Source organism: Pogona vitticeps, chromosome 1 (genome assembly GCF_051106095.1).
Source record: "Pogona vitticeps strain Pit_001003342236 chromosome 1, PviZW2.1, whole genome shotgun sequence".
In the NCBI taxonomy this organism is placed as follows: Eukaryota; Metazoa; Chordata; class Lepidosauria; order Squamata; family Agamidae; genus Pogona; species Pogona vitticeps.
The window spans coordinates 313,218,364-313,242,529 of NC_135783.1; the positions used below are offsets into that span (position 1 = coordinate 313,218,364).

The 24,166-nt window shown below is 42.1% G+C and overlaps 1 protein-coding gene across 3 annotated transcripts in view; it reads left to right on the plus strand.

Annotated features, from left to right (window-relative positions):
* NUBPL (NUBP iron-sulfur cluster assembly factor, mitochondrial) overlaps positions 1–24,166 on the plus strand; it is an 86,981-nt gene that overhangs the window by 13,425 nt on the left and 49,390 nt on the right. For 2 of the 3 annotated variants that reach the window (XM_020788441.3, XM_020788442.3), the window contains exon 4: positions 14,803–14,893. In XM_020788441.3, coding sequence (XP_020644100.3) covers positions 14,803–14,893 — 91 coding nt within the window. Of the gene's footprint in view, positions 1–13,923; positions 13,943–14,802; positions 14,894–24,166 lie in introns of those variants that run through there. The other variant, XM_020788443.3, reaches the window with a different exon arrangement.

Genomic DNA, 24,166 nt, shown 5'->3' on the forward strand with positions numbered 1-24,166 from the left:
CAGTTTCTTGGCATGGGGCAAAAATTGCTAAACAAACCAGGATGTGTCTTTCTGCACCCTTTTCGTTATGTTGTCCAATAGCAGGCAGTTTCCCTTCTCTAGTTTGCTCTATCTTGGCAAACAAGAGTACAAATTCAGGGGTTAATCCTGGTTTCTTTGAAAGAAATAAGTTGCCTGCTATTAAATGATGAACCAGTGATGGACTGATACTTCTGCAGCAAGGGGAAGATAAGCAGCAACAGGCATTGGCATCTGGCTTCTAAACCTTGACATAGTTTATGGACTACTGTGGAGTCTCGACTTACGTGCGGTTCCACTTACGAACTTTTTGACCTACGGACTTTTCCGGCCACAAAGTTTCACTTCGACTTGCGGCCGGAGAATCAACCTACGGACCGGAAAAACTTGGCGCTTTCCCCACCTCCACCTTCCAGTCCATAGACTGCAGGTTGTGCCCGCTGTCAGCTTTGAGCTTTCTAAGCCCTGAAAGCCCAAAGCTGACAGCGGACGCACAACCAAAGCTGCAAGCCAAAAGCCACTCTGCGTCCACTGTCAGCTTCGGAGCTTAGAAAGCTGGACCCACTGGCCTCTTGCCTCCTGGACCCACTGGCCTCTGAGGTCCAGCTTTCTAAACCCCGAAGCTGACAGCGGTCGCAGAGTGGCTTTTGGCTTGCAGCTTTGAAAGCCGGAAGCCACTCTGCGGCCGCTGTCAGCTTTGGGCTTTAGGGGCTTAGAAAGCTGGACCTACTGGCCTATTGCCTCCTGTCCCCGGTGCCCTCTGCCTCCTGTCCCCATGGGGATTGGAGGCAGAAGACAGTGGGGACAGAAGGCAGAGGGCAGCGGGTGCAGCTTTGGAAGCCCTGGATTTTTTTCTTTGGCTGGAACGAATTAAATGGTTTTCAATGCATTCCTATGGGAAATGGACCCTCGACCTACGGAATTTTCGACCTGTGGCCACAGTTCCAATACGGATTAATTCCGTAAGTCGAGGGTCCAATGTACATGCACTATGCATTATATCAGTGGTTTCCAATCTTGGTTAACCCAGATAAATGTTCTTAGACCGAAACTCCCAGAAGCTTTAACCACCTTCTGTGCTAGCCAGATTCTCTGGGAGTTGCAGTCCAAGAACACTTAGGTTACCCCACATTGGGTGCCTCTGCATTATATCATCTGCTTGAAATGTTCTCCTTTTCTCTCCCTGTCTTCTGTCTTTTGTATCACCTCTTTTAAAGCAGTAAGTTTTATTGTGCAGTCATAGACCCGTTCTATGTAAGATCTGTAAGATCAAAGACAGAGGTGATCTCTCGCTTTTTATTTTAATTGATCTGTATGTTGTTGATGTCTGTAGCAGAAGAGCAAGGTATAAAAGCTTTAAATGAATGAATAAATGTCATATCGAGGAAAAGACTGTAGGTAGTTGGGCTGTATAGAGCCAGGATAATTTGTGTAAGAAGCTAATTTATACTTGTTGCTTATATTGCCTAAATTCTGAAATATTAAAATTCATAGGCACAACCACTAACCCAATTCTTGCAGCACCATCTTTACCTATAGAGTGTTGTAGGCTGGAATTAACCTGGAGTGAACCATTTTGTGGCAGGTTCTATTTACTCTATAGTAGTCTGTGCTATATTGGCCACTAGTGAATTAAGTATTAGTTAACCTGCCTCTCTCCTACTCAGAGATTTAAGTTATGGTTTAACTTCTCCTTGTGCTGTCCTTCAGATCTACTGATTAGGCTGACTGGATTATGGGAGTCGCTGCTGAACATATCTAATAGAGTGCCTGTTTGAGGAAGACAGACTTAAGGGAGAACCTATGAAGCGTATTGAAAAATAGCCAAGTCCTGTCCTCAGAGTGGAGAATAGTTGCTACCAGCAAAAACACTCAGAAATTCAGGACACTGTTTTTGCTAACAAATCAACTTGATCTCCAATAAAGGAGCCCTTTGCAATACAAAGACTGCCAGCAGAGGGAAGCCAATGAACCCAATTCTGTTTCACTAGTCCTTTGCTATGCTATGGCACACTGATCATGATGTGGTGAAATACATTTTTTTCGTTTTTCACCCTCACCTCTTATTAACAACAGCATCCCTTTAAATAAATGGAAATAGAAAAGCATTCTGAGAGAGTGATAAACATTTCCCTGGGTGTTTTACATCTGGATGCATCCTTGTTAATGGAAAAATACGTTTGTGGATGGAATGAAAATAAAATGCTTCTAAGTCTGTTGTTTGAAATACAACTCATTTGTATTTGCTGCAAATAATGCTGAATTTGTGGTATCTATATAATTCTGCATGTATAAAATCTATCTGCCTCTTCGGGGGTTTGCAAGTGGCATCCCAAACTCTTGCAAAGGAGTTACTGATGGGAATAAATGAGCATGGGCAAAAACAATTGACTAATTACCAAATGTATGCAATCAACTTCATTTCTAGTGGTTCTGGTTTTATAATTTATTTATATATTTTTATTTATTAAATTTATACCCCGTGCATCTAGACCAAAGTCTACTCTGGGCGGCTAACAATAATGGATAAAATAAAAACAATATAATAAAATAAAAAACAACAGTAGTAAAGTAGTTCAAGATGGGGAAAATATATTTCAAGTGATGACAGGAGGGAAAGCCTGCCTAAAGAGCCAGGTCTTAAGTTTGCTCTTGAAAACAACCAGCGAGGGAGCCAGACAGATCTCTGGGGGCAGACTGTTCCAAAGGCGAGGGGCCACTGCCAAGAAGGCCCAGTTTCTTGCTCTTTCTCTCCAGGCCTCCCTTGGCATTAGGCCCCTCAGCCGCCCTTCCTGCCTAGAACGAGTGATTTGGGTAGATCTAGGTTGGAGGAGGCATTCCTTATAGTTCACAAGCTATCTGGAATTGGTCTAAGTGATGGGCCTCCTACTAGTATTTCACCTGCAATCAAGGTGCTAAACTGTTTTAGTATCTAGTATCGAGGTCCTAAACCATTTAGGGCTTTATATGTCGTCATTAACACTTTGAAATCAATGCGGAAATGAACGGGCAGCCAATGCAAGGCAGCCAGAGTGGGGGTAATATGCTGATATTTTCTCACCCCAGTGAGGAGTCTGGCTGCCGGATTCTGCACCATTTGAAGCTTCCACATCAATCTCAAAGGTAGCCCCACGTAGAGCACGTTACACCACAGATAGAAATAGGCAGAGCGGACCACTGACATGACCTGGGTTTCCGTGGTGAGCGCCGGATCCAGATGGATCCCAAAGCTGCGAACCTCACTCTTTGCGGTGAGAGTCACTCCCCCAAAAGAGAGGAAGTTTCCCAAACCACTGATGGAGGGGCCACCCACCCTCAGGACCTCCGTCTTGTCCAGGTTCAGCCTTAGACCATTCTCCTGCATTCATTGCAGTACAGTCTCCAGGCAGCACTGAAGGGACGGAACAGCATTCACTGTGGTTGGAGAAAAGGATGTAGAGCTGGGTGTCATCAGCATACTGATGGCAAGAAGCCCCATAAGCCCTGATGACCCCACCCAGTGGTCTCATGTAGATATTAAACAGCATTGGGGAGATAATTGAGCCCTGCGTAACCCCACAATTGAGACTCCACGGGGCTGAAACACTCTCCCCAAGCTGTACTCTCTGAGGACAGTCTTCCAGGAAGGATTGGAGCCAGACAAGCACCAGACCACCGATTCCCAGCTCGGAGAGCCTCCCCAGGAGGATACTGTGGTCGATGATATCGAAGGCGGCTGAGATATCGAGGAGGAACAACAGAGACATTTTGCCCCGTCGGCCTCCCTCAGCAAGTCATCAAACACGGCGACCAATGCCATTTCCATACCATGGTACGGCTTGAAACCCGACTGGAATAGATCTAGGGCATTGGTTTCATCCAAAAGAGCCTGGAGCTGGTTAGCCACCACCCTCTCAACCACTTTGCTAAGGAAAGAAACATTGGTGACAGGCCTATAATTGCCAATGTTGTCCGCCGCCAAACTTGGTTTCTTCCTTATGGGCCTAATGAATGTCTCTTTGATTAATTAATGGGTCTCTTTAATGGAGAGACCCATTAATTATTGCCTTGATCCATTCAGTTGTTGTAGGCCTGGCTGCTTTGATTAGCAGGCTAGGCAAGGGAGGAGGTGGTGGCACGACAGCAGTCAAGCGCTTTGTCCACCATATCTGGTGTCACAGGCTGAAAGAGATCAGGTCTCATAGGGCAAGGCGGAGTGCTGGATGTCTCTGCTTGATCTACTGTATTCAAAAAAGGAGAGAGGTCCCGGCGGATGGCCTCCACTTTAGATTTTTAAAATGCTGCAAATTGGTCCGGTGAAATACTAGTAGGAGGCCCATCACCCAGACTAATTCTGGATAGGTCGCAAACTATACGGAAAAGTTCCGCCTGCTGATTTGAAGCTTCGCTTATCTGGTCAGCGAAGTGAGCTCGACCGGCAGCCCTCACCTTAGTAAGATAGTGCTTAGTCGCAATCCTGATAGCTTTCTGATTATAATCCGTCGGGTTCCATCTCCAAATGCACTCTAGCCTTCTCCTGTTCTGCTTCATAGCTTGCAGCTTCTGGTTAAACCAGGGCGCTGGCCAAGCTCTGCAACGGAGAGGGCATTTAGGAGCGATTGTGTCAACAGCCCTATTTAACACTCTTGGGCTCATCTACTCCAGGGTCTAATAGTGGTTAGAATGAGACTCCCTGAACCTGGTGGTCCATTACACAGGTCTTCCAGCCAAAGATTTTGAAGTATGGAAAGAATCTGAAGGAAACAGAAGTGGAAATCCACCAAAATCAGCCCAAGGAAACAAAGTACAGGGAGCAAAACAGTGTTAAAGCAAAGTTTTGTTAGTTGCTTTAATTTGAAGCAGCTTCCTGTATTCTTATGGGCTGTTGAGGAATTTTGGAGAGAAAACTGTGCACAGACTGGCAGATCTTCCTCTGCCACTGCTTTTCCAGTCAGACAAACAGCCTTTGACTGTTGCTTTTTAATTTGCACAGATTGCAACGAGGGAATGCAACTTCTTAAATAGCATTTTTTGTCATTTGTTGTTATAGCTATTATAAACCTGTTGGCTTTTAAATTGCCACTGGACTCTGTTTTTGTTGCAGAAGACTTAAGATCTCTCCTTCTCTGAAAATTCTTTCTTCTTAATTTTTCAAGTGAGACATATTAAAGCAAGATAGAAAACATCACAAAAGTGCTAGGTAATCTGGCAGGTAGATAGTGAGGAATGGGAATTAAATCCTGATTTCTTAGTACAGTATCAGGATTGCAGAAGTCCAGGGCTAGTTTTCTTCCCCAAATCTCTCTGATCCTGCAGCAGCTTTTTAGCACAAACTTTGGATGCCCACTGCTGATTAGGTATTAAACCAAGCTTGGGGTCATTGCACTATGTTTAAAGGAAACATTTCTATCCTGGAGGTGTTAATTTTGCGGGCAATACCTGGAAGCTGACAAAGAAAAGAGGAAAAAAGAGATATCCCTTTTGTTGAGATAATCTCGCAGGCTTTCTAACACTGGATATCAGTGATAGGATGGCTTTGAGGACTTAAAGGGATTCTCCTTTTCCAGTAACTAATTGGTAAAGTTTTTTTTCCTGCTTCTGGATTGCCCTTCTTCTTTTCCTGTTTGTTCTGCTCTCTTTTTTTTGTTAGTCTCTTTCATCCTCTCTTGATCTCCAGCCATGTGGCTAGCATAGAGGGTCTGTCTCACTCGTGGCTGAAACTTACCTTTTGTTTTCTATATTTTTATCTTTCTGACTGTAACTAATTATCATAACTGTAAGTAAAGATAACGTTCTTCACTTAAAAAGCTTCCAAAGTGATTTTTAACATATAAAATGAAAAGAGTGGTCTACTGAGATGTAAGCTATTCTTTTACACTTTCTGTGTTCAGTTGTTTGTATCTGAGACTCTGCTATCTATAAAGGAATTAATTCCCCAGTGCAAAAACAGCCTGGATAGGGGCACATGCCATCCTAGCACTAGAGGTGACCAATCCTTGCTTTAAACAGTTCACAAGCCTGTGGCAAACTGATTTCAGCTTATGATTCATGTTTGGCTAACAATAATAGCTTTGCAATAGAGGTGGGCAACTCAGATTTCATCAGACCAGATCATAAGGCCTATGATAATACAAATCAAGTTATTCTGTTTGGGATTTTCTGAGTAACAATCAGAGGTGGTCACTTTTCCAGTAAGCCATAGTTGTGAAGCATTTTAAAGCTTTGAGATTTATGCTGCATCCAAAGGTGATATTGTTAACGTCATCTGAAGGCTTTGTTTGGTCTGCCATCATCTTTCTTCCAGTTTCAGTTCCAGAATGATTTTCAAGTTTTTACAGTGATAGAACCTGTAAGAGTGAAAAAGTCTGCTAGTTAGGTGTAAACAAAAGGTAGGTAGGCAGTTTTCCAAATATTTATCTTTTAAACAGTTATTAGTGGATAAAGCAATAGGGTAACTATTTGAAGGGGTTTGATAGCTGCAAATGAAGATAAAAGAAATGAGTCATGCATCTTCCTAATTAGGTAAATTATGTGTTTTGTCTGAGAACAAAGGAGTTTGAAAATTGTGTTGAAGGCTTTGAAATTTGGCATAAAAATGTGGCTTCCTCCGCTCTTAAATTGCCGCTATCGTGTAGCAGACATGAAACAGCATAATCTGTCAGAGTAACTCCAATGAGATTTTAAATAGCTTTGTACATTATAAAGAAACACGATTTTTAAAGAACTGCTAAATGAGGTATCTGCTTTGATCTGCATGATTACCTAAATGATGATGTCTCCCATTTGACACCAAGAGGTTCAAGAAAAGGTGCTGATGGGTTGTGTGACCATGATGGTAAGCTATGGCTGTGAAGAGACAATTGTTCTTTTTTAGTATTGGAGATAATTGAAGACAGTGTGATAAAAGTATCAGTGCTCACAGAAGAACACTTTCTCTTCCACAGTAATTACGATCAAACTGGATTTTCAGTTTTTTAATACTTCAAAAACATGCAAACCTGTCACACTGTCAGGTCTCAAAGTCTGACACTTTACACACTTTCTTAAGAATCCTTTACATTTGTGTAGACCTATAGGAAAAACCAGAAGCTTGTGTTTGTCACAGTTGGCATTTATCCCTGAAATGGTTAATTCCATTAGGAAACCCGATAATATTTCCCAATGATATAAAAATTCATCTGTGTATCAAGGTATAAGTTGCTTCATTTGCAGTTGCAAGCACATGTCGGTTACACAGAAAATAAACTTACAGGTGTGAAAAGCTATAGGCACAAATGCTGAAACTGAAATTCATCCTTGTATCTTGTGAAAAGCTACAGGTGTGATTGCCACCAATAATTCTTACAAATACTGTAGATTCAAAAGTAACACTTGCACTGAAGGAAGAACTTGGGTACAAAGAAATCTATTTCAATTACAAGCTTTTTGCTATAAAAGTTATAGAGAAGAACTTAAATCACATTGCAGTTCAAAACTGCAAGAGTTTATAGCCTAGAAGAGGCACAGTCAGAAAGAATGTATTTCTTAAAATATATTATTAAAAAGTAAAAAGCATTATAGCTTTGAGCAGCCTTTAGCCTTTTAGCATATCTAGACACACATGAAAAAAAAGTTACATTTTCTCACCCAAGTCATTCCCATTTGTATCTGGTATGTGCCTCCTGGTATTTGTATTTCGCTGAGTTGTTTATATCTCCCTTGCACTTGCCATACTAGCAAACTGGCACAACAGTATTTTGCTTTGGCACAGTTTAGTTATGTGGACAAAATGTAAGAAGCCTGAAGGTGCTCCGGATTGAGCTTGGTCAGATACCAATTTATCTGCATTTTAAAATTCTAGGACTCCCCCCCCCACTTGTTTTTATTTCTCTTATCAATTGTTTACAGGTTCAGCTGTCAACTCACTACAGAAACAAAGTGTGCTGCTTCTATATCACACCATATGCTTAAAGAACTCCCTGGGAGGTTTACAATGTTTTAATTATACAGTCTACACATTTCCCCCACGAACTGGGTACTCATTTTACCGACCTCAGAAGGCTCAGTCAACCTCAAGACAGCTGTCAGGTCTGTTGGTATTGAACGCTGACCGTCAGCAGAGTCTTGGCTTGAATACTGCAGTTTGACCATTACGCCACATGGGTCTTTTGCACCATGAGGTCCTTTTGCAAGGCAATGTGATTTTTACATTGACCTTACTTCCCTTGTGAAAGCTTTAATGGCGAATTGGCTGATTGCCCTGCAGTGGCTTTTCACACAGAGTTGCTCAAACCTCATTTTTCAAGCACAATGTACATTTCCAGGGTTGCATTTTTTTTACAATCCTACTTCTTTTAACATTCTGTCCATGCAAAATTTCAAGCCTTGACATCACTGCAGTGGAGCAGGCAACTCTGCCCAACTACGCACAAAAATGGCCACCTGCAACGCTTTGATACTGTCAGCTTTTGAACATAGTATGTCTTTGTAGTCCATCATGACTCGACATGGAACACATATTACTTAGCACCGAGATGAAATCCTTTGCATGAGTCAGATGGAAATGAACAGGAGATGTGCAAGGGCGCTGATTGTGTCCCATTAGTCAGATCTGTTTGCCACATTAAATGGCACCCAACAGGTATCCAAACATGGATTTTGCACTTTTACAGTAGCCTATGTTGACATCTTCTTCAAGATACCTGTCACAGCTCCATCATCTCTTTTTTAATCAGTGACTACCACCTCATATCTCATAAGTAAATTGAGATTTTTATAGTCCAATAGGCATAACTTTTCACTTACTTTAAATTTATTTATGATTTTGATGCTTCCTTTAGGTTTAGAAGGATCCCTTTAGAGCCCTTCACAAATAATTTTTGTCCACAATGCTGTAAATAATTTTGTGTGGTCAACAAGCTCACTGCTCATCCATACTTCTAGTTGTTTTATGAACAAGTTAAAAAAAACCACTGGTCCCAATACAGATCTGTAAGAGTCCTCATTGCCTGCATCTGTGCATTGCAAGAACCAGCCATTTATTCCTACTCTCAGCACCCTGTTTTTAAACTAAGTTGAATAAGAACCCATAAATACCCATAAACATGTTCAAACCCACCCATAAGCTGAAACATACTGTAGGTTGCAGGGATAAAAACATCTTATCAAAATCCTCCCCCTACTGATAAATATTTAAGTACTGTACCATATTTTTGGTGAAAAAGCCCTAGTTTTTAGACAGTAAATCTAAAATAAAGCAATTATATTTAATTAAAACAGAAATAAACATGTTAATAAAGTTATTAAACTTTTGTAAATTCACTACAGATAATGTGGAATTCTTGTTTCAAAAGATGTGTCTTAATTTTCCAAGTAACTTGTCCATGTTCTGATCCAAAAGAGCCTTGCATAAACAAGGAAATACCCACTAGACAAGGCAGGCTTCTATATTTCTGTGATTGCCTTTCCTCGCTTCCTGCTGTAGCACATTCATCAACGGTCTCAGGACTTTCCTAAAGGCATCAGAAAAGGTTTGGGGCTTGGAGAGGCAAGGAGGGGGCAAGAAAAACCCACCGTGTAAGTGGACTTGCATTCCATTTTTTTATTGTTTAGTCGTTAAGTCATGTTTGTCATCGCTTTCCTCCCAAGTAGCAGGCGTCCTTTAATTTCGTAGCTGCTGTCACTATCTGCAGTGATCAGGGAGCCCAAGAAGGTAAAATCTGTCGCTGCCTCCATATCTTTCCCTTCTATTTGCTAGGAGGTGATGGGACCAGTGGCCATGACCTTAGTTTTTTTGATGTTCAGACCATTTTTTGCACTCTCCTCTTTCACCTTCATTAATTCCTCCTCACTTTCTACCATCAGAGTGGTATAATCTGCGTATCTGAGATTGTTGATATTTCCTCTGGCAATCTAAATTCCAGCTTGGGATTCCTCCAGTCCAGGCTTTCACATGATGTATTCTGCATATAAATTAAATAAGCAGGGAGATAATATAAAGCCTTGTCATAATCCCTTCCCAGTTTTGAGCCAATCAGTTGTTCCATATCCAGTTCTAACTGTTGCTTCCTATCCTACATATAGATTTCTCAGGAGGTAGATAAGGTGGTCAGGCACTCCCATTTCTTTAAGGACTTGCTATAGTTTGCTGTGGTTCACACAGTCAAAGGCTTTTGTGTAGTCAATGAAGCAGAAGTAGATGTTTTTCTGGAATTCTCTGGTTTTCTCCATAATCCAGTGCATGTTAGCAATTCGAAATCAGCTTGTACTTCTGGGAGTTCTCGGTCCACATACTGCTGAATCCTACCTTGTAGGATTTTGAGCATAACCTTGCTACCATGTGTAATGAGTGCAATTATACAGTAGCTGGTGCATTCTTTGGCACTGCCCTTCTTTGGGATTGGGATGTAGACTGATCTTTTGCAATCCTCTGGCCACTGCCGAGTTTTGCAAACTTGCTGGCATATTGAATGTAGCACCTTAACAGCGTCATCTTTTAAGATTTTAAATAGTTCAACTGGAATGCCATCACTTCCACTGGCCTTGTTGTTAGCCATGCTTTCTAAGGCCCACTTGACTTTATTCTCCACGATGTCTGGCTCAAGGTCAGCAACCACACTATTTGGGTTGTCCGGGATATCCAGATCTTTCTGATATAGTTCCTCTGTGAATTCTTGCCACCTCTTCTTAATGTATTCTGCTTCTGTGAGGTCCCTACCATTTTTGTCTTTTATCGTGTCCATCTTTGCACAAAATGTTCCTTTAATATCTCCAATTTTCTTGAAGAGATCTCTGTTTTTTTCTTTTCTGTTATTTTCCTCTATATCTTTTCACTGTTCATTTAAGAAGGCCTTCTTGTCTCTCCTTGCTATTCTTTGGAAGTCCGCATTCAATTTTCTGTAACTTTCCCTATTTCCCTTGCATTTTGTTTCCCTTCTCCTCTCTGCTGTATGTAAGGCCATTTTGCTTTCTTGCATTTCCTTTTCTTTGGGATGGTTTTTGTTGCTGCCTCCTGTATAATGATACAAACCTCCATCCAAGGCCAAACTTACCTGTTGTTCCTTTTATCTCTTGACTCCATACTTTAGCATTCCAATCCCCTATAATGAGAAGAACATCTTTCTTTGGTGTCAGTTCTAGAAGGTGTTGTAAATCTTCATAGAATTTGTCAATTTCAGCCTCTTCAGCATCGGTGGTTGGTGCACAAACTTGGATTACTGTGATGTTGAAAGGTCTGCCTTTGATTCGTATTGAAATCATTCTATCATTTTTGAGATTGTATCCCATTACAGCTTTTCCCACTCTTTTGTTGATTGTGAGGGCTACTCCATTTCTTCTACGCGATTCTTGCCCACAATAGTAAATATGATAATCGTCTGAATTGAATTTGCCCATTCCCATCCATTTTAGTTCACTGATGCCCAGGATGTCAATGTTTATTCTTGCCATCTCCTGTTTGACTGCATCCAGCCGCCCAAGGTTCATAGATCTTACATTCCAGGTTCCTCTACAGTATTTTTCTTGAAGCATCGGACTTTCCTTTCACTTCCAGGTGCGTCCGCAGCTGAGTGTCATGTTCCTGGTGGTTGCAACAGCAGAGTCCGATAAGCCAGTCCTATGTCCGAAATTCAGAGAATGCAGAGCCGATACCCAAATACCAAAGCCAACTCACACAATGTAGTCCAGGGTCAGAGTCCAAAGCCAAGGGTCCAGAGAACAAGGTTCAAGGTTGTCAGGAGTGTGGATGCAAGCCAGAGGTTTGACTTGTTGCTTCCACGGACTTTCAGCCATCTGAGAGCTGTTTATATAGTAAAAACAGCCCTTGAACTTCTAGAAGCCTTTTCATCCTGCCAGAACTCAGGGCTAGTTGATCGGATATTTCTGCAGGCAGCCTTCAAGAGATCTTCTGACCTTTTCATCATAAGTCTTTCCCGAAGCCTGACCCTCAGCTTGTCTACTGGGGGAGGAGAATCTGGAGGCGATTCATCTGTTTGTATTTCTAATAGCTCAGCATTCTCCTCAGCTACAGTTAACCCTTCAGGTTCCAGATCTTCGGCTGCACTCATGACACTGAGCGTCCTTTTGGCTTTGGCCCAACCACTTTTTTAGCTCTGGAACTGCTAGTACCTCCGCTCTTCCTCAGTAGCATGTTGGATGCCTTCCGACCTGAGGGGCTCATCTTCCAGCATCATTCCTACTGCTATTTATTTGCTCATTACCATGTTAAACCAGAATTTTGCCTAGTTGGAGAACTGGGCTATCATTCTTTAAGGAGAAATTGTCATGATTACATATTTTAAGAACCCATTTCCCACATTTCTTAAGTGTGCTAGATCATTATTCCAGTGTTGTATCTATGGTGCCTCTCCCTGACTGCTAAGTCATTGGACTTCGTTGCTCTGCAGACCTCCTGTGTCTTCTCAGGTCTTGCAGAAACAAAATATGTTACATGGAACTATTGAATGCATACAAAAGTGATTATTTGTGCTTATTCTGTTCTATGTTATTGGACATGGATCCTCTTGGCTTAAAAACTGGTCTTCCATGAGCTCCTCCTTTGTGTGCATTTGTACACAATACTATTAAAAATAATAATAAGTGCTACTTGAAAAGATTAACAATCTCAGTCTTTTGGGTCATCTAGTGCCACTGTGCTTAAGTCATAGTATTTAGCCATCTTCCTCTTAAACATCCAAGACAAATAATTTATAGGCTTCTGAAGTCATTGGCTTCATTGTCTAACCACTCTTCTAGTTCGAAAGCATTATTTAGGTTTTATCTAACCCTCTTTTCCTGCAATTTATTACCTATCCAACAGTATGTAGTAGCTAAGAGCAATTACACTCCATCATCCTGTTTGCAATCTCCTGTTAAAAAACCTTATAGGATTGTTACATTAGAAAGAACCTGTAGGTAATCATATCAGCATCCCTTAAAAGAATAGCCCATAACCTTGAGGAAATGGAGTGCTGCAAATAGAGATCAGGAACTGCTAATGTGTGCTGTGCCTGCAGGGTGAAGATATAACTTACAAAGACAAACCTAAAACAAGCAAACTGGGCCACATGCTACAGGAAAGATAATGCCTGTTTCCCCAGCACATTCCTCTGTAATCCCAGTTTACAAAGGTCCAAATCCAGTTGTTACACACAACCGGTTAGACCCACTGAAACAATTACTGAATGGAAAGTTAACACTTAAGTCACTGCAATGATCCAATAGCAAGAATCCTATTGGTGGTCATGTGAAGTTTTCATAACTTGCGGCACCTAAATGTTGCTAATTAACAAGACTCCTTTCTATACCTAAGTTGCACAGTTACGTGCGTGACCAGGCTTGCTACCAGTCCAGCACCTTGCCAATTATCTGCAGTTAGCCATGGCAAGTTATACAAACCTTATGTGAACACTAATAGGATTCTGGCATTTACTGTAGTGTGGACTAGGAGTTGGATTTAGGCCAAAGCCTGGCTAGATTGCTGCATGAAAACCACACAGTTAGATGGCTATAAAAGCCAGTAAAGAGTCTTGTGGCAACTTAATGACTAAGAAGTGTGTTTTATCATGAGTTTTCTTCCAAGAAAATGGTTGTATTCAGATACATTCTTCTTCAGAGCTACAATCTGTGGAAGTTTACAGTAAGCAAAACTTCTCGGTCCTCAGGGTGCCACAAGAATCTTTATGCTTCTCCTAACGAGTGGCACTGTCCCTGTGGAAATAGACCACAGTGACCATTGTCGTAGTCAGTTCTGCTAGATGAAAAGTCCAGCCATACATGTCCAGCCTTGCACAAGTGGTGAGTGGATTTCACCATGGAGATCACAGTTTGTGTCAATGACAGTGCTTGAGCAAGTGGCAGGACTGATAGGATTTTCACCTCTGAAGAAACTCATTAGGATCCTATGAACTAGGACCTTAGCATATGATTTTAAACTATGGGCACTATCTTTCAACACAGCAGCTAAAAGGTAAGCACTAATAAGAAGCTAATGAAGTAGAACTTGTTTGCACAGATCTTGAATTTGGCCTTATTTGATTGAGAATGTTTTTCTCTTCATAGAAAGTAATTATCACTATTTTCATTTAAATACTTTCTTGTGATGCTAAACCAGTGATGGCAGTTTAGGATTATGGCATAATAAATTTTTATTTTACATTCGTCCAGGCTCTGAATATGCATATATCATATTGTATGGGCTTTTGGCCCCCCTGTTTCAAACACTTTATATCTGTAATCACTCAGACTCTCTCTCTCTCTCTCCCTCTCTCTCTCAGTATGTGTGTGTAAATATGTACAGTATGTGCATATATCTGTACTTACGTAGTTCCTTTATTGACTCTATATGCAGCAACTAGATCTGGATATAATTTTGCTTTCACCTTTTAATAAAGTTGTTTTAATTATCATTACAGTCACTATTGGCTGTATATGGATCTCCCTTACTATTTTATGCAATCTAGTGTAACATTTGTGGTGTCTAAAGTACCACTATGGTGTCTAAAATGTAACCATAGCTGTTACTCAAGTTAATGTTTAAATTTCTCATTATGTTGGTTGATAGTCTGTTGCAGTGAGTTCAACTGAGATTCTTATGAAATTCTAAAGACTAAAAATGTTTTATCTAGAATAAGCTTTCATGGGTTGCAGCCTACCTGCATCTGAAGTAGTAGGTTCAATCCATAAAAGCTTATTCAAAATAAAACTTAGCCTTTAAGCTCACAAGACTTTTAGTGGGTCTTGCTGTAATAAAGTTAGGTTACAGCTATGGTGCTTGATTTTGCTTATTACTTGAAGAATGATGTAATGGTGTGTATTTTATTTCTATAGACCAAAGCAGTTGGCTTGCTTGATGCCGATGTTTATGGGCCTTCCATACCAAAAATGATGAATTTGAAAGGAAATCCAGAAGTGACGCCGAGTAAGTTGATAGATATCACACTTCATGTAAGAGGGGGAGATTTATAGAACGAAAGTTTTAGAAGAAAATCTTGAGTTGCATATATTCTGGGCAGAATGAATTAAAATATGAAATGTTTTCAAGGGTTGTCTTGCAAATCACTATAGTTATTATCATGTTCAAGTAAAATTAGGTTTGTCAGCTGTAGGGCATCAAATATGAGGCTGCCATTAAAGACTGTTTGAACTGCAGTTAGTTCAGGATACCTCTGCAGTGGGGTCTTGACTTAAGAACGGCTTGAGTTAAGAACATTTTGACTTAAGAACCACTCTCATAGGAAAATATTGACTTGACTTAAGTACTTAGATTTGAGTTAAGAACTGAAAAAAAACCACGTGGGAGGCAGGTAAAGTGCAAAATTTGAACTTTCAGTTAACTGTTGGCCAGTGAAAAGGGTGCCTGTCTGCTTCCTCACTCCTCCCAGCGTTTAGAGAGTGGATTGGGAGACAGTCTTCGGACTGCCTGGTACTGTACTGCCTGGACTGTATTTTCCCTGCCTTCCCTGAACCTTTCTTGACCTAAGAAAAAAAGAAATAAAATATCCCCCTCTAGTGGTCGAAGGCGGAATAGCAGCTTCCCATTAGTTTCTATGGACGGAAAAGAGCAGATACGGATCAAATGGTTTTCAATACATTCCTACGGGAAATGCAGATTTGACCTGAGAACTTTTTGACTTGAGAACCGCCTTCCAATACGGATTAAGTTCTCAAGTCAAGACCCCACTGTACTAAGTAAGCATTGGAAATCTGTCAGCACAGCTTTGGCGCACAGCTAATTCCATGAGGGCTAGCAGCATTATGGCCAGAATCCAGTTGAATATTTAGACCATCATACATCCAGATTTTGTGGCAAACTGTTGCTAGTTAAGGCATAGGTACTTGTATTTCTTATTTCATGCCAAGCCATTTTCATGAAACAAAAACGAAACCAGCAACAAAAACTGCCAACTTCTTAACTACTGGCAATTTTTTGAAGAGATTTATGCTGGTATACTTACATGGCAGGCATGAGTAACATTATTCTATGTATATTTCCTAGCCTCAGTCCCTTCAGCTTTCCTGCAGGAGCCCAAGCAAACTACCAGAGCAGGATAAGAGAGATTGCTCTTTCCCTGTTCAGGTAACTTGTTTGGCTTCTGTGTTGCTTGTCCGAAATGGAAATGCAGCAGGCTGGGGTATGGGAACAGATAGGTCTTAGATCAGTGATGGGCATCTACAGAACATGTGAAATCCACAGCCATATCATTCCCCCAGCCCACAGGTGTCACTCACTCAGTGATTCTTCTGAAACTAGAAGTCTTTTTTTTGTGCAGAGGGATGCGTGGTAATTAAGTAGACAATTCCACCTCCTGAGTGCCTCTGGAGGAAAGCATCTTAATCAGTAAAAATAAAGACATTTGAGCAACAAGAAGTAGCTTGGATGGGGCCATGGGCCACATAATTCTCATCTCATCCCAGATCCATGCTAAGCATATGGTCACACTAATTCAGAGGGGAAAGTAGACTGTTATGTTCCCTTCCTTCCTTGGTGGGCTGTGCCTCCTGTTCCCTCTTGAACTGCCCTGCAATTCATATTTTAAGGTGAATGCCAGTAAATAGGAGCTTATGGCACATGCACAAGTTCCTTATGATTGAGAACCCTGAGTGTGCATACTGTGCATACCATAGGCTGTTTCGTATAGCTATTTTGCCTTTTTATTAATGGGAATGGTAGAGGTGGGGTAGTAGGAGCAGCCCTTTCATTCCTGTCCATGTGCTTACCCAATTTTGTGTTAGGAACAAGAAGGAGTCATTTTAAAAGCAACTTTTATTTCATTTATTTTTGTGGATCATGAAGGTTGCCATAGGTCAGTGGATTGGAGCAGCTGGCTGAGAAGCCTGGGACTGGGAGTTTGAATCCCCACTCTGCCTGTTGGGAGGGTGCTAGGTCAGATCACCTGGAATGTGTGTGGCTGATGGGGATATGTGCCTTGCTGCCTGTGTGTCCTTGGGCAAGCTATACAGATCCAAAGCACTTCCCAAAAAGACAGATTGGTAAATCATTTCTGTGGACTTTATACCTAGAAAACCCTAGGAGAATTGCCATAAGTCAGAACTGACTTGACATTGCATTCTTATTATAAGAAGGAACAGCAGACAGAGATAATATCATATGATTTTATACCAGAACGTGCAGGTATGACTAGAGTTAATCATACTACTGGAACTTGGTCACACAATAACAGGCTTCTATGGTGAGCAACCAACCCATAAAGCCAAATTATGAAACTATCCATATCAGTGTACCTAGTTTCCTATTTGCCCAAGCAGTGTCATGGATACAGCGGTCAGGGTTCCAGAATAAAGATGGTTAACCATTCCTGAACTTAAAGTAAAACATTCTTGTGTCCACGTATGTCCTAAACCTCTGTATGAGATGTGCCTACATTAATATAAAGTTAATCTTGATGTAAAACCTTGGTTAGTGGAGAAATCTGAGAATCTAATCACATGCTAATAGGAGTAGGCTGCATGTTGAAGCCAACTTAAAATCTTGTTTATATTTAATATTTTGGCTTTCTCCTAGTATGAAAATGTTTTGACATTAAGTTCAAGAATGGATAATCATCTTTATTATGATGCCAGCTTACAAAATGCTTTAAAAATAAACATGGCTAAACACACTTAGCTGGAATATTGAAGTTCAAATGTATTAGGAAATATTGTTAAATATTTATGCATGCAGAACTCTACCTGTGGAAGTGGACAGAGCAGAGTACACACAATTCGATGCACAGTCGTGTGTAACTCGTATCTTGTCAGATCACTTCAACAGCTTCTGTAGTTGAAGCTTTGCACACACAAATATCAAATAAGATATGAGTTATTGTTATATTAAAACTAGCTCTGAGTTAGAACCACTATCCACATGGATACTGGGGTACAGTACTGCCATACTTCCTGCCACTATTTTATTTGGTATATCTGATAATATTTGGTTCAGGTTCTGATCTTGCTAAGATTTTAGAGTACGTACTTCCAGAATCTATACAATGTACAATCTTAATTTTTCTGTCCCTGGTTATGCTCTGTACGTTGGCAAAGGGCTGGGTACACTCACATGATAACCTACCATGTCCAGTACAGTAACAGCCAGAAATGGTTATCCACATCTGTTTGATGCAGATGAAAATAAAATAAAGCTCTAAGTGTAGCTCACCGGATGGTTGTTGCCAAGATACAGATTTCTTTCCATGTTTGACACTTGTGTAGATGTGCAGGGGCTTATGATCTCTGTCAGGACTGGAAAGAAGATTAAACGGGCCTATATGCCCATTAAGGAAAGAGGAAAGCAGACAATTTAAGCAACTTCAATTATCGCCCAGTTTTCAGAATCCAGCAACACCCCTCCCTTGGTTCTGAGACATCTCTTACCCTCTGATTTGGCATTCAAGAAAAGGAAACACCTGTGCAAAGTGCCAGCCCATGCTTCTTGAAATCCCATTTTCAGCTCCTTCCACATGTGGCAGTACATGTTGCAGGGAAGGGTGGCAGTGGCAAGGGAGTAGCTTATTCTCCATGCTAGGATCTTGCCACCTGAGGCAACTGTCTCAGTGAAGCTAATGATAAGGCTGGCTCTGGTTGTACTTCCTGCTACCCTGGGACAATAAAGTGACTCTTATTGGCCTTATTTGATAAGATAGTAAGAATAGTGGGAAGAACAGAGTGAGCCCTCACAGCCCCAGCAGCCTTGGCCAGGTTCCTGCCTTCCATCCTTGTATCCTCACAATCAGTAGGAAACGAATAAAACTTAACAGAGTTTCTTGGAACATGGATTGGGGAGAAAGATAACAAACGATTGTATGCAGAATCGGGACTCCAAGTTTCCTGCACAAGTCCTGCATTTTCTATGAGTCTGCCACTCCCTGGTTTTATTCACCGAGAAGGCCAAAGTCTCTCAGGATAACTCAGTTCCCTTCACTCAGCGTCCAGTTCAATCAACGAGTCCAGTCTGCACTCGAAGCTTTTTCTTTCTCAGAGGTATACCCTGGAGCAAGGAGCAGTATGCATAGACTGAGGGCAGGTGTGCTGGAGCCTTCTTTCCAGTGTCACTAGTCTCCTTGCCTCTTGATATGGGTGAGGTCACCAACGTCTATCCAGGGAGGAAGTAATGATACCTTCCTTTCTTTGCCTCCTCTTTTCTTTCCTATCCCTTTCACCCAATTAAGAGAGCCATAGAGTGGTCTGTATTCATATTTGGAGGCCTCTTCTCTCGGCACCTGAAACTGGGACCAGCCCCCGCCTCCCTGTCAGGGATCCTCTATATAAACATAGTCCCACTCAACAAGGACTACTACTTCAGGGGACTCCTCAGCTATTCTTCTCAAGCATCCCCCACTCCCAGTCTTTGTCTCCTGAGGCTTTTTTCTTACCCTGGCCCTTCTGCCACCTGGGTTTCCTAGGGTTGGTTTTCAGTCTCTCAGGTAGGAAAGTAGATTGTCCCCTGTAATTTCCTTCAATGTCTTCAGTTTCCTCCCCCTCCAGCACAAGAGGTATCTGCCTCTCCTTCTGACATGGAGTATCTACCATATTTTTCTGTTTATAAGACGACCCCCCCCCTTTTCTAACTCCCAGTTTGAAAATTTGATTGCTGCTTTCGCCGCCACTTCCTAAACCCGGGGCTTGGCAAAAGGAAGGGAAAAGCAGGGATCAGAGGGCTGCAGGATCACTGAGCCCGCAACCAGCGGTGGAGGCGGCAGCAGCAGAAGACAGAGACTGAGACAAAGAAGCAGCCGGGCTGGGCCGTCTCTCGCAGCAGCCCATTGACTGCTGCTGCCGCAGCCGCCCAATCACAAGGAGACGATCGCTGGAGGGGGCAATTGGGCGGCGGCGGCGGCAGTCAATGGGCAGCTGCGAGAGGCGGCCCAGCTCGGCTGCTTCTTTGCCTCTGTCTCTGCCTCTTCCTGCTGGCGACCCTCAATTTTTCCTCTAATTATTTTAAGAAAAAGTGTCATTTTATACATGAAAAATATGGTATATTTCCCTCTGGTGTGGGGACATCTATCTCCTGCTCCCCCAGCACAAGGGTATCTGTAGCTCCTGGGGTGACTTGCTCTCTTTCCTTGGGAGCTAGCACTTCTGCCACTTGACAGCTGTCCCCCTCTCGCTCAGCCTCCTGCCGTACTTCTTCCTCCCTTGGTGGCAAAGGCACTTTTATATTCCTCATCCACTAGGGGCAGACTAGTTCCTGCCATTTGCCCAGGGACTGGACCCCAGCTAAGGTTCCATCTAGGCTGGGTGTGTGTGTGTGTTCCTCTGCCTCCCTCCACACAGCTGTCTTCCCCCTCTGCACATTAGGCTCCAGTCACGAGGGAGCCCAGCGTGTGGGGAGTCATGCACGAGAGAGGCAGAGCCCCACCCAGTGGAGCTGAAAGTTAGGTCTGAAATGTATGTTGTCCCCAGCTCCCTAGACAAATAGAATGACTGTGGCTTCAGTTTCTGTTCTGGCTTCTTGGGAGAGGGCTAGATGTTGAGGCCACTGTGCCCTGCAAACCTTCTGCAGTTGGTGGGGTGCGTGAAATCAACTGGGTAGCCATTTGGGTGGAGGCCTCCAGTTTCTGGCTGGAGCAAGACTAGCATCTGTGACCCTCTTCTCCTCACAAATAAGATTAGGGCAGGGCTCCTCTAAGTCTGTCCATGTTCCAATCATTGTTAAAAAAACTATTCCCATCCTCAGCTGTCACTGGTTGACACCAAATAGCATTGCTATCATACTAACTGTTCAGTCTTTTCTCTCTTTTTTTTTTTGTATTTTTATTTTTTATAAGGGATAACAAAAGGGAAAAGGGAATTGGGATTGATGAGGAAGAGGGGAGACAATAACATACTTTCATCCATTCTGTACCTATTGCCATATCAAGATTTTAAATTATTCTATTTACTCTTTTCTGCCTTCTAGATTCAGTTCTCCTTTCAATATGTACTGTTCACAAGCTGCCTGTTGATTCTGTCCACTTGTTAAATAGATCCCATCTTTCTGTTGCCTTTTGCAAGGGATAGTCCTTCATAACTTCTGATAAAATGTCCATTTCGGCTATTTCCCGTATCTTTTCAATAAGATCTTCTTGTTTCGGTACCGTTGATCTTTTCCAATTTTTAGCATATAAAATTCTAGCTGCCGTAACTATGTATATAACTATATAATTCTTTGACTTATCTATAGTTTCAGGTATCATACTCAATAAAAACAGTTCTGGGGTTAATGGCACTTTACAGAGCAATATTTGTTCCAACATTACATGTACTCTTTTCCAATATTGTTTCGCTACTCCACATGACCACCACATATGATAATAGCTTCCCACTTGTGATTCACATTTCCAACACTTATTTGATACATCTGTATACATCTTTGACAATTTTTCTGGGGTCATGTGCCATCTATAAAACATCTTATATATATTCTCTTTAAAGTTCACCGATCTTGTAAGCTTTATATTATTTTGCCATATTTTCAGCCATTGATCAATATCAATGTTATGCCCTGTTCAGTCTTTTCTCCAGAGGACCGAATCATTTAGCTTTTACATTTGCTGGAGAAAAATTCCTGGGCTAAAACCTTATGAATATACATCTAGTCAAAGGAGCTTGTTTAATATGCAGTTCAAAAATTAGCTGTCCCCCACTTACACCAATACTGTTTTGCTTTAAGTGATCTACACTTCTCTTGGAAAATGGCAACACATATGTAAGTGGTACGATGGTGAATGATCATGATAGCTTGACTTCCCACTTCTGCTAAGTTTAATGGGATGCTGGGCATACGCTTCACAACATTATGTTACATGTTTGTTTTCATTTGTTTAATAAGACAGAGATTAAATAATGATTGAATTGTGGATCTTGATGGCAAAAGGTGCTGCATGTGACAAAATGGGGCCAAATCCACACACCTTTTTATCCAGTTGTTAGTCTCAACTGAAATAGATATATTGAATGAATTGGACTCGGCTCATCAGCACTTATATTGGTACAGATCCAGTGAATCTACTCTAGTTAGTATTAACTATAAATCCATGTCATCCAGTACACTGTTACTAAAAAATGAGTGGAAAATATTCCATGGATGTACAGTATAGCATTTTGTACAAAAGCTATTTAATAATTGGACTAGGCAGAACAGCTATAGGAATGGTCTTCTGATTCCACATGCAGGGTAAGTGTATATTGTAAGTGCATTTAACTGTAGTGGGGCTGTGTAGAGCAGTTACACAATAGAGTTTTATAAATGGCCTATATCACAAATTGACCCAAATTTTGTTGAGAAGGAGAAAAAAAATCTTAATTAAATCAGAAATGTGAGGAAAAATAGGGCAGCTGTTTAAATGTTATTGCTGTAATTGAATTTCTGTATCAGGCAACTGAAAAAGAAGAAATCCTTGTTTCCAATTGCTTACTATAATAATTTGTTAGACTAACATCTACAGTTGTCTGGCTTTGATTCTAGACACATTTTATATCTTTTACCTTCATCCTGCTGATGTAGCTTTGATTTTATAGCTGCCAAACGAATGTTGTTTGCAATCAAAACATCTTTGTAAGGTCTCAGCTTCCTACTTGGAAAACAGCTTAGCTGTCTTTGACATTTGCAAGACCTCTGTTTGTTTGCAAATTAAATTAAGACCTGTGCGTAAGCTAGAGGTGCCACAGCTAAGATCTAAGGTATTGCAGGAAGTATCCACTATTGACTCCATGGCTTTGTGCATCATTGTTTCGCCCGTCTTGCTAATTATTTAAAAACAAATCTTAAAAAACCCAGAGAATTTCATCAATTGTAATCATTTACACTTCATCAGATGTAATAATGTATCTTTAATAGGCTCCCACAGCCTATTAAAACCATGATTATTTATCCCCAAACACCATTCTGGATAATCATGTTTTGACGTGGTGGTGTTTTGACCTACAGAGATTAGTCTCTGTACCAGTTGAACATCCAAGAGGAGTATTTCAGAATTGAGATGCTGCAATCAGGAAAGCCCTCCTCTTTGTCCCTGCATAGTGGGTCGTTCTCTATGGTGGGACATGGAGGAGCCATTAAGCAGATCTTACTGATCATGCAGGTGTATAAGCCATCACAGGTCCCAAGTCATTTAGGGCTTTATAGGTCATCAGCAACACCTTGGAATGGAATCACTGTACAATGGCTAAAATTCTACTGGTGTTCACATAAGGTTTACTTAAGTTGATGTGGATAGTTGTGGAGAATTGAAAAGGTGTTAGTGTGCTTCTGAGCTGCACAAATAGGTGCATGACAGAACATGTACTCTGACATTTTGTAAATTGACTGTGGCAACTTACACAAGCCTTACAGAAACACCAGTAGGATTTTGGCAGATGGTATACATTTTACATGTTTTCACAGTGGTTGCTTTATATCCATAGGAGTATTCCTGTGTTTTTGCAAACACTGCCATTCACTTATGAAGGTTCATTTTCCCTTCCATGGTTTCCAAGGTTTTTCTCCATCTATTGTGCATTAAACTAACCATATCAGTTTTAAAAGAAAATTACCGTATTTGCCGGCATACAAGACGACTGGGCGTATAAAATGACCGCCCCCCAACATTTCCACTCAAAATATAGAGTGGACGGCTCTGCTGCGGCACCGGTGGCGAGGCCCGAGGAGGGCGAGGAAGAGGGGAAGCGGCTGGGTGGGCGACGGCAGCAGAGGAGGAGGAGGAGGAGGAGGAGGAAGGGAAGCTCTCTGGTGGCAGGTGGGCAAGCGGGCAGCTGGCTTAGCTGGCAACGAGGCCCGAGGAGGGGAAGCAGCAGCAGAGGAGGAGGAGGAGGAAGGGAAGCTCTCCGGCGGCGGGCAGGCGAGCGGGCAGCTGGCTCTGCCGGCGACGAGGCCCAAGGCCGAGTGGCCGGGTGGGCGATGGCAGTGGAGGAGGAGGGGAAGCTCTCTGGCGGGCGGGCGGGCAGCTGGCTCAGCGGAGCGGGGCGGCGGGCAGCTCGGCGGCGGGCTCTGGCCGCTCCAGCTTCCTTCCCTCCATCCGGACCGCCTGCCTACCTGCCCGCCTGCCCGCCTGCCCGCCTGTCTTCCTCCCCGGCCAGCGCGGCCCTGCGTGACTCACTCAATGGCAGTGGCAGTGGCGGCGGCTCCTTCCTGGCCCAACTGAAGTGCACCCAGCGTATAAGACAACCCCCCACTTGGAGACATGTTTTTTGGGCCAAAAAAATCATCTGATACACC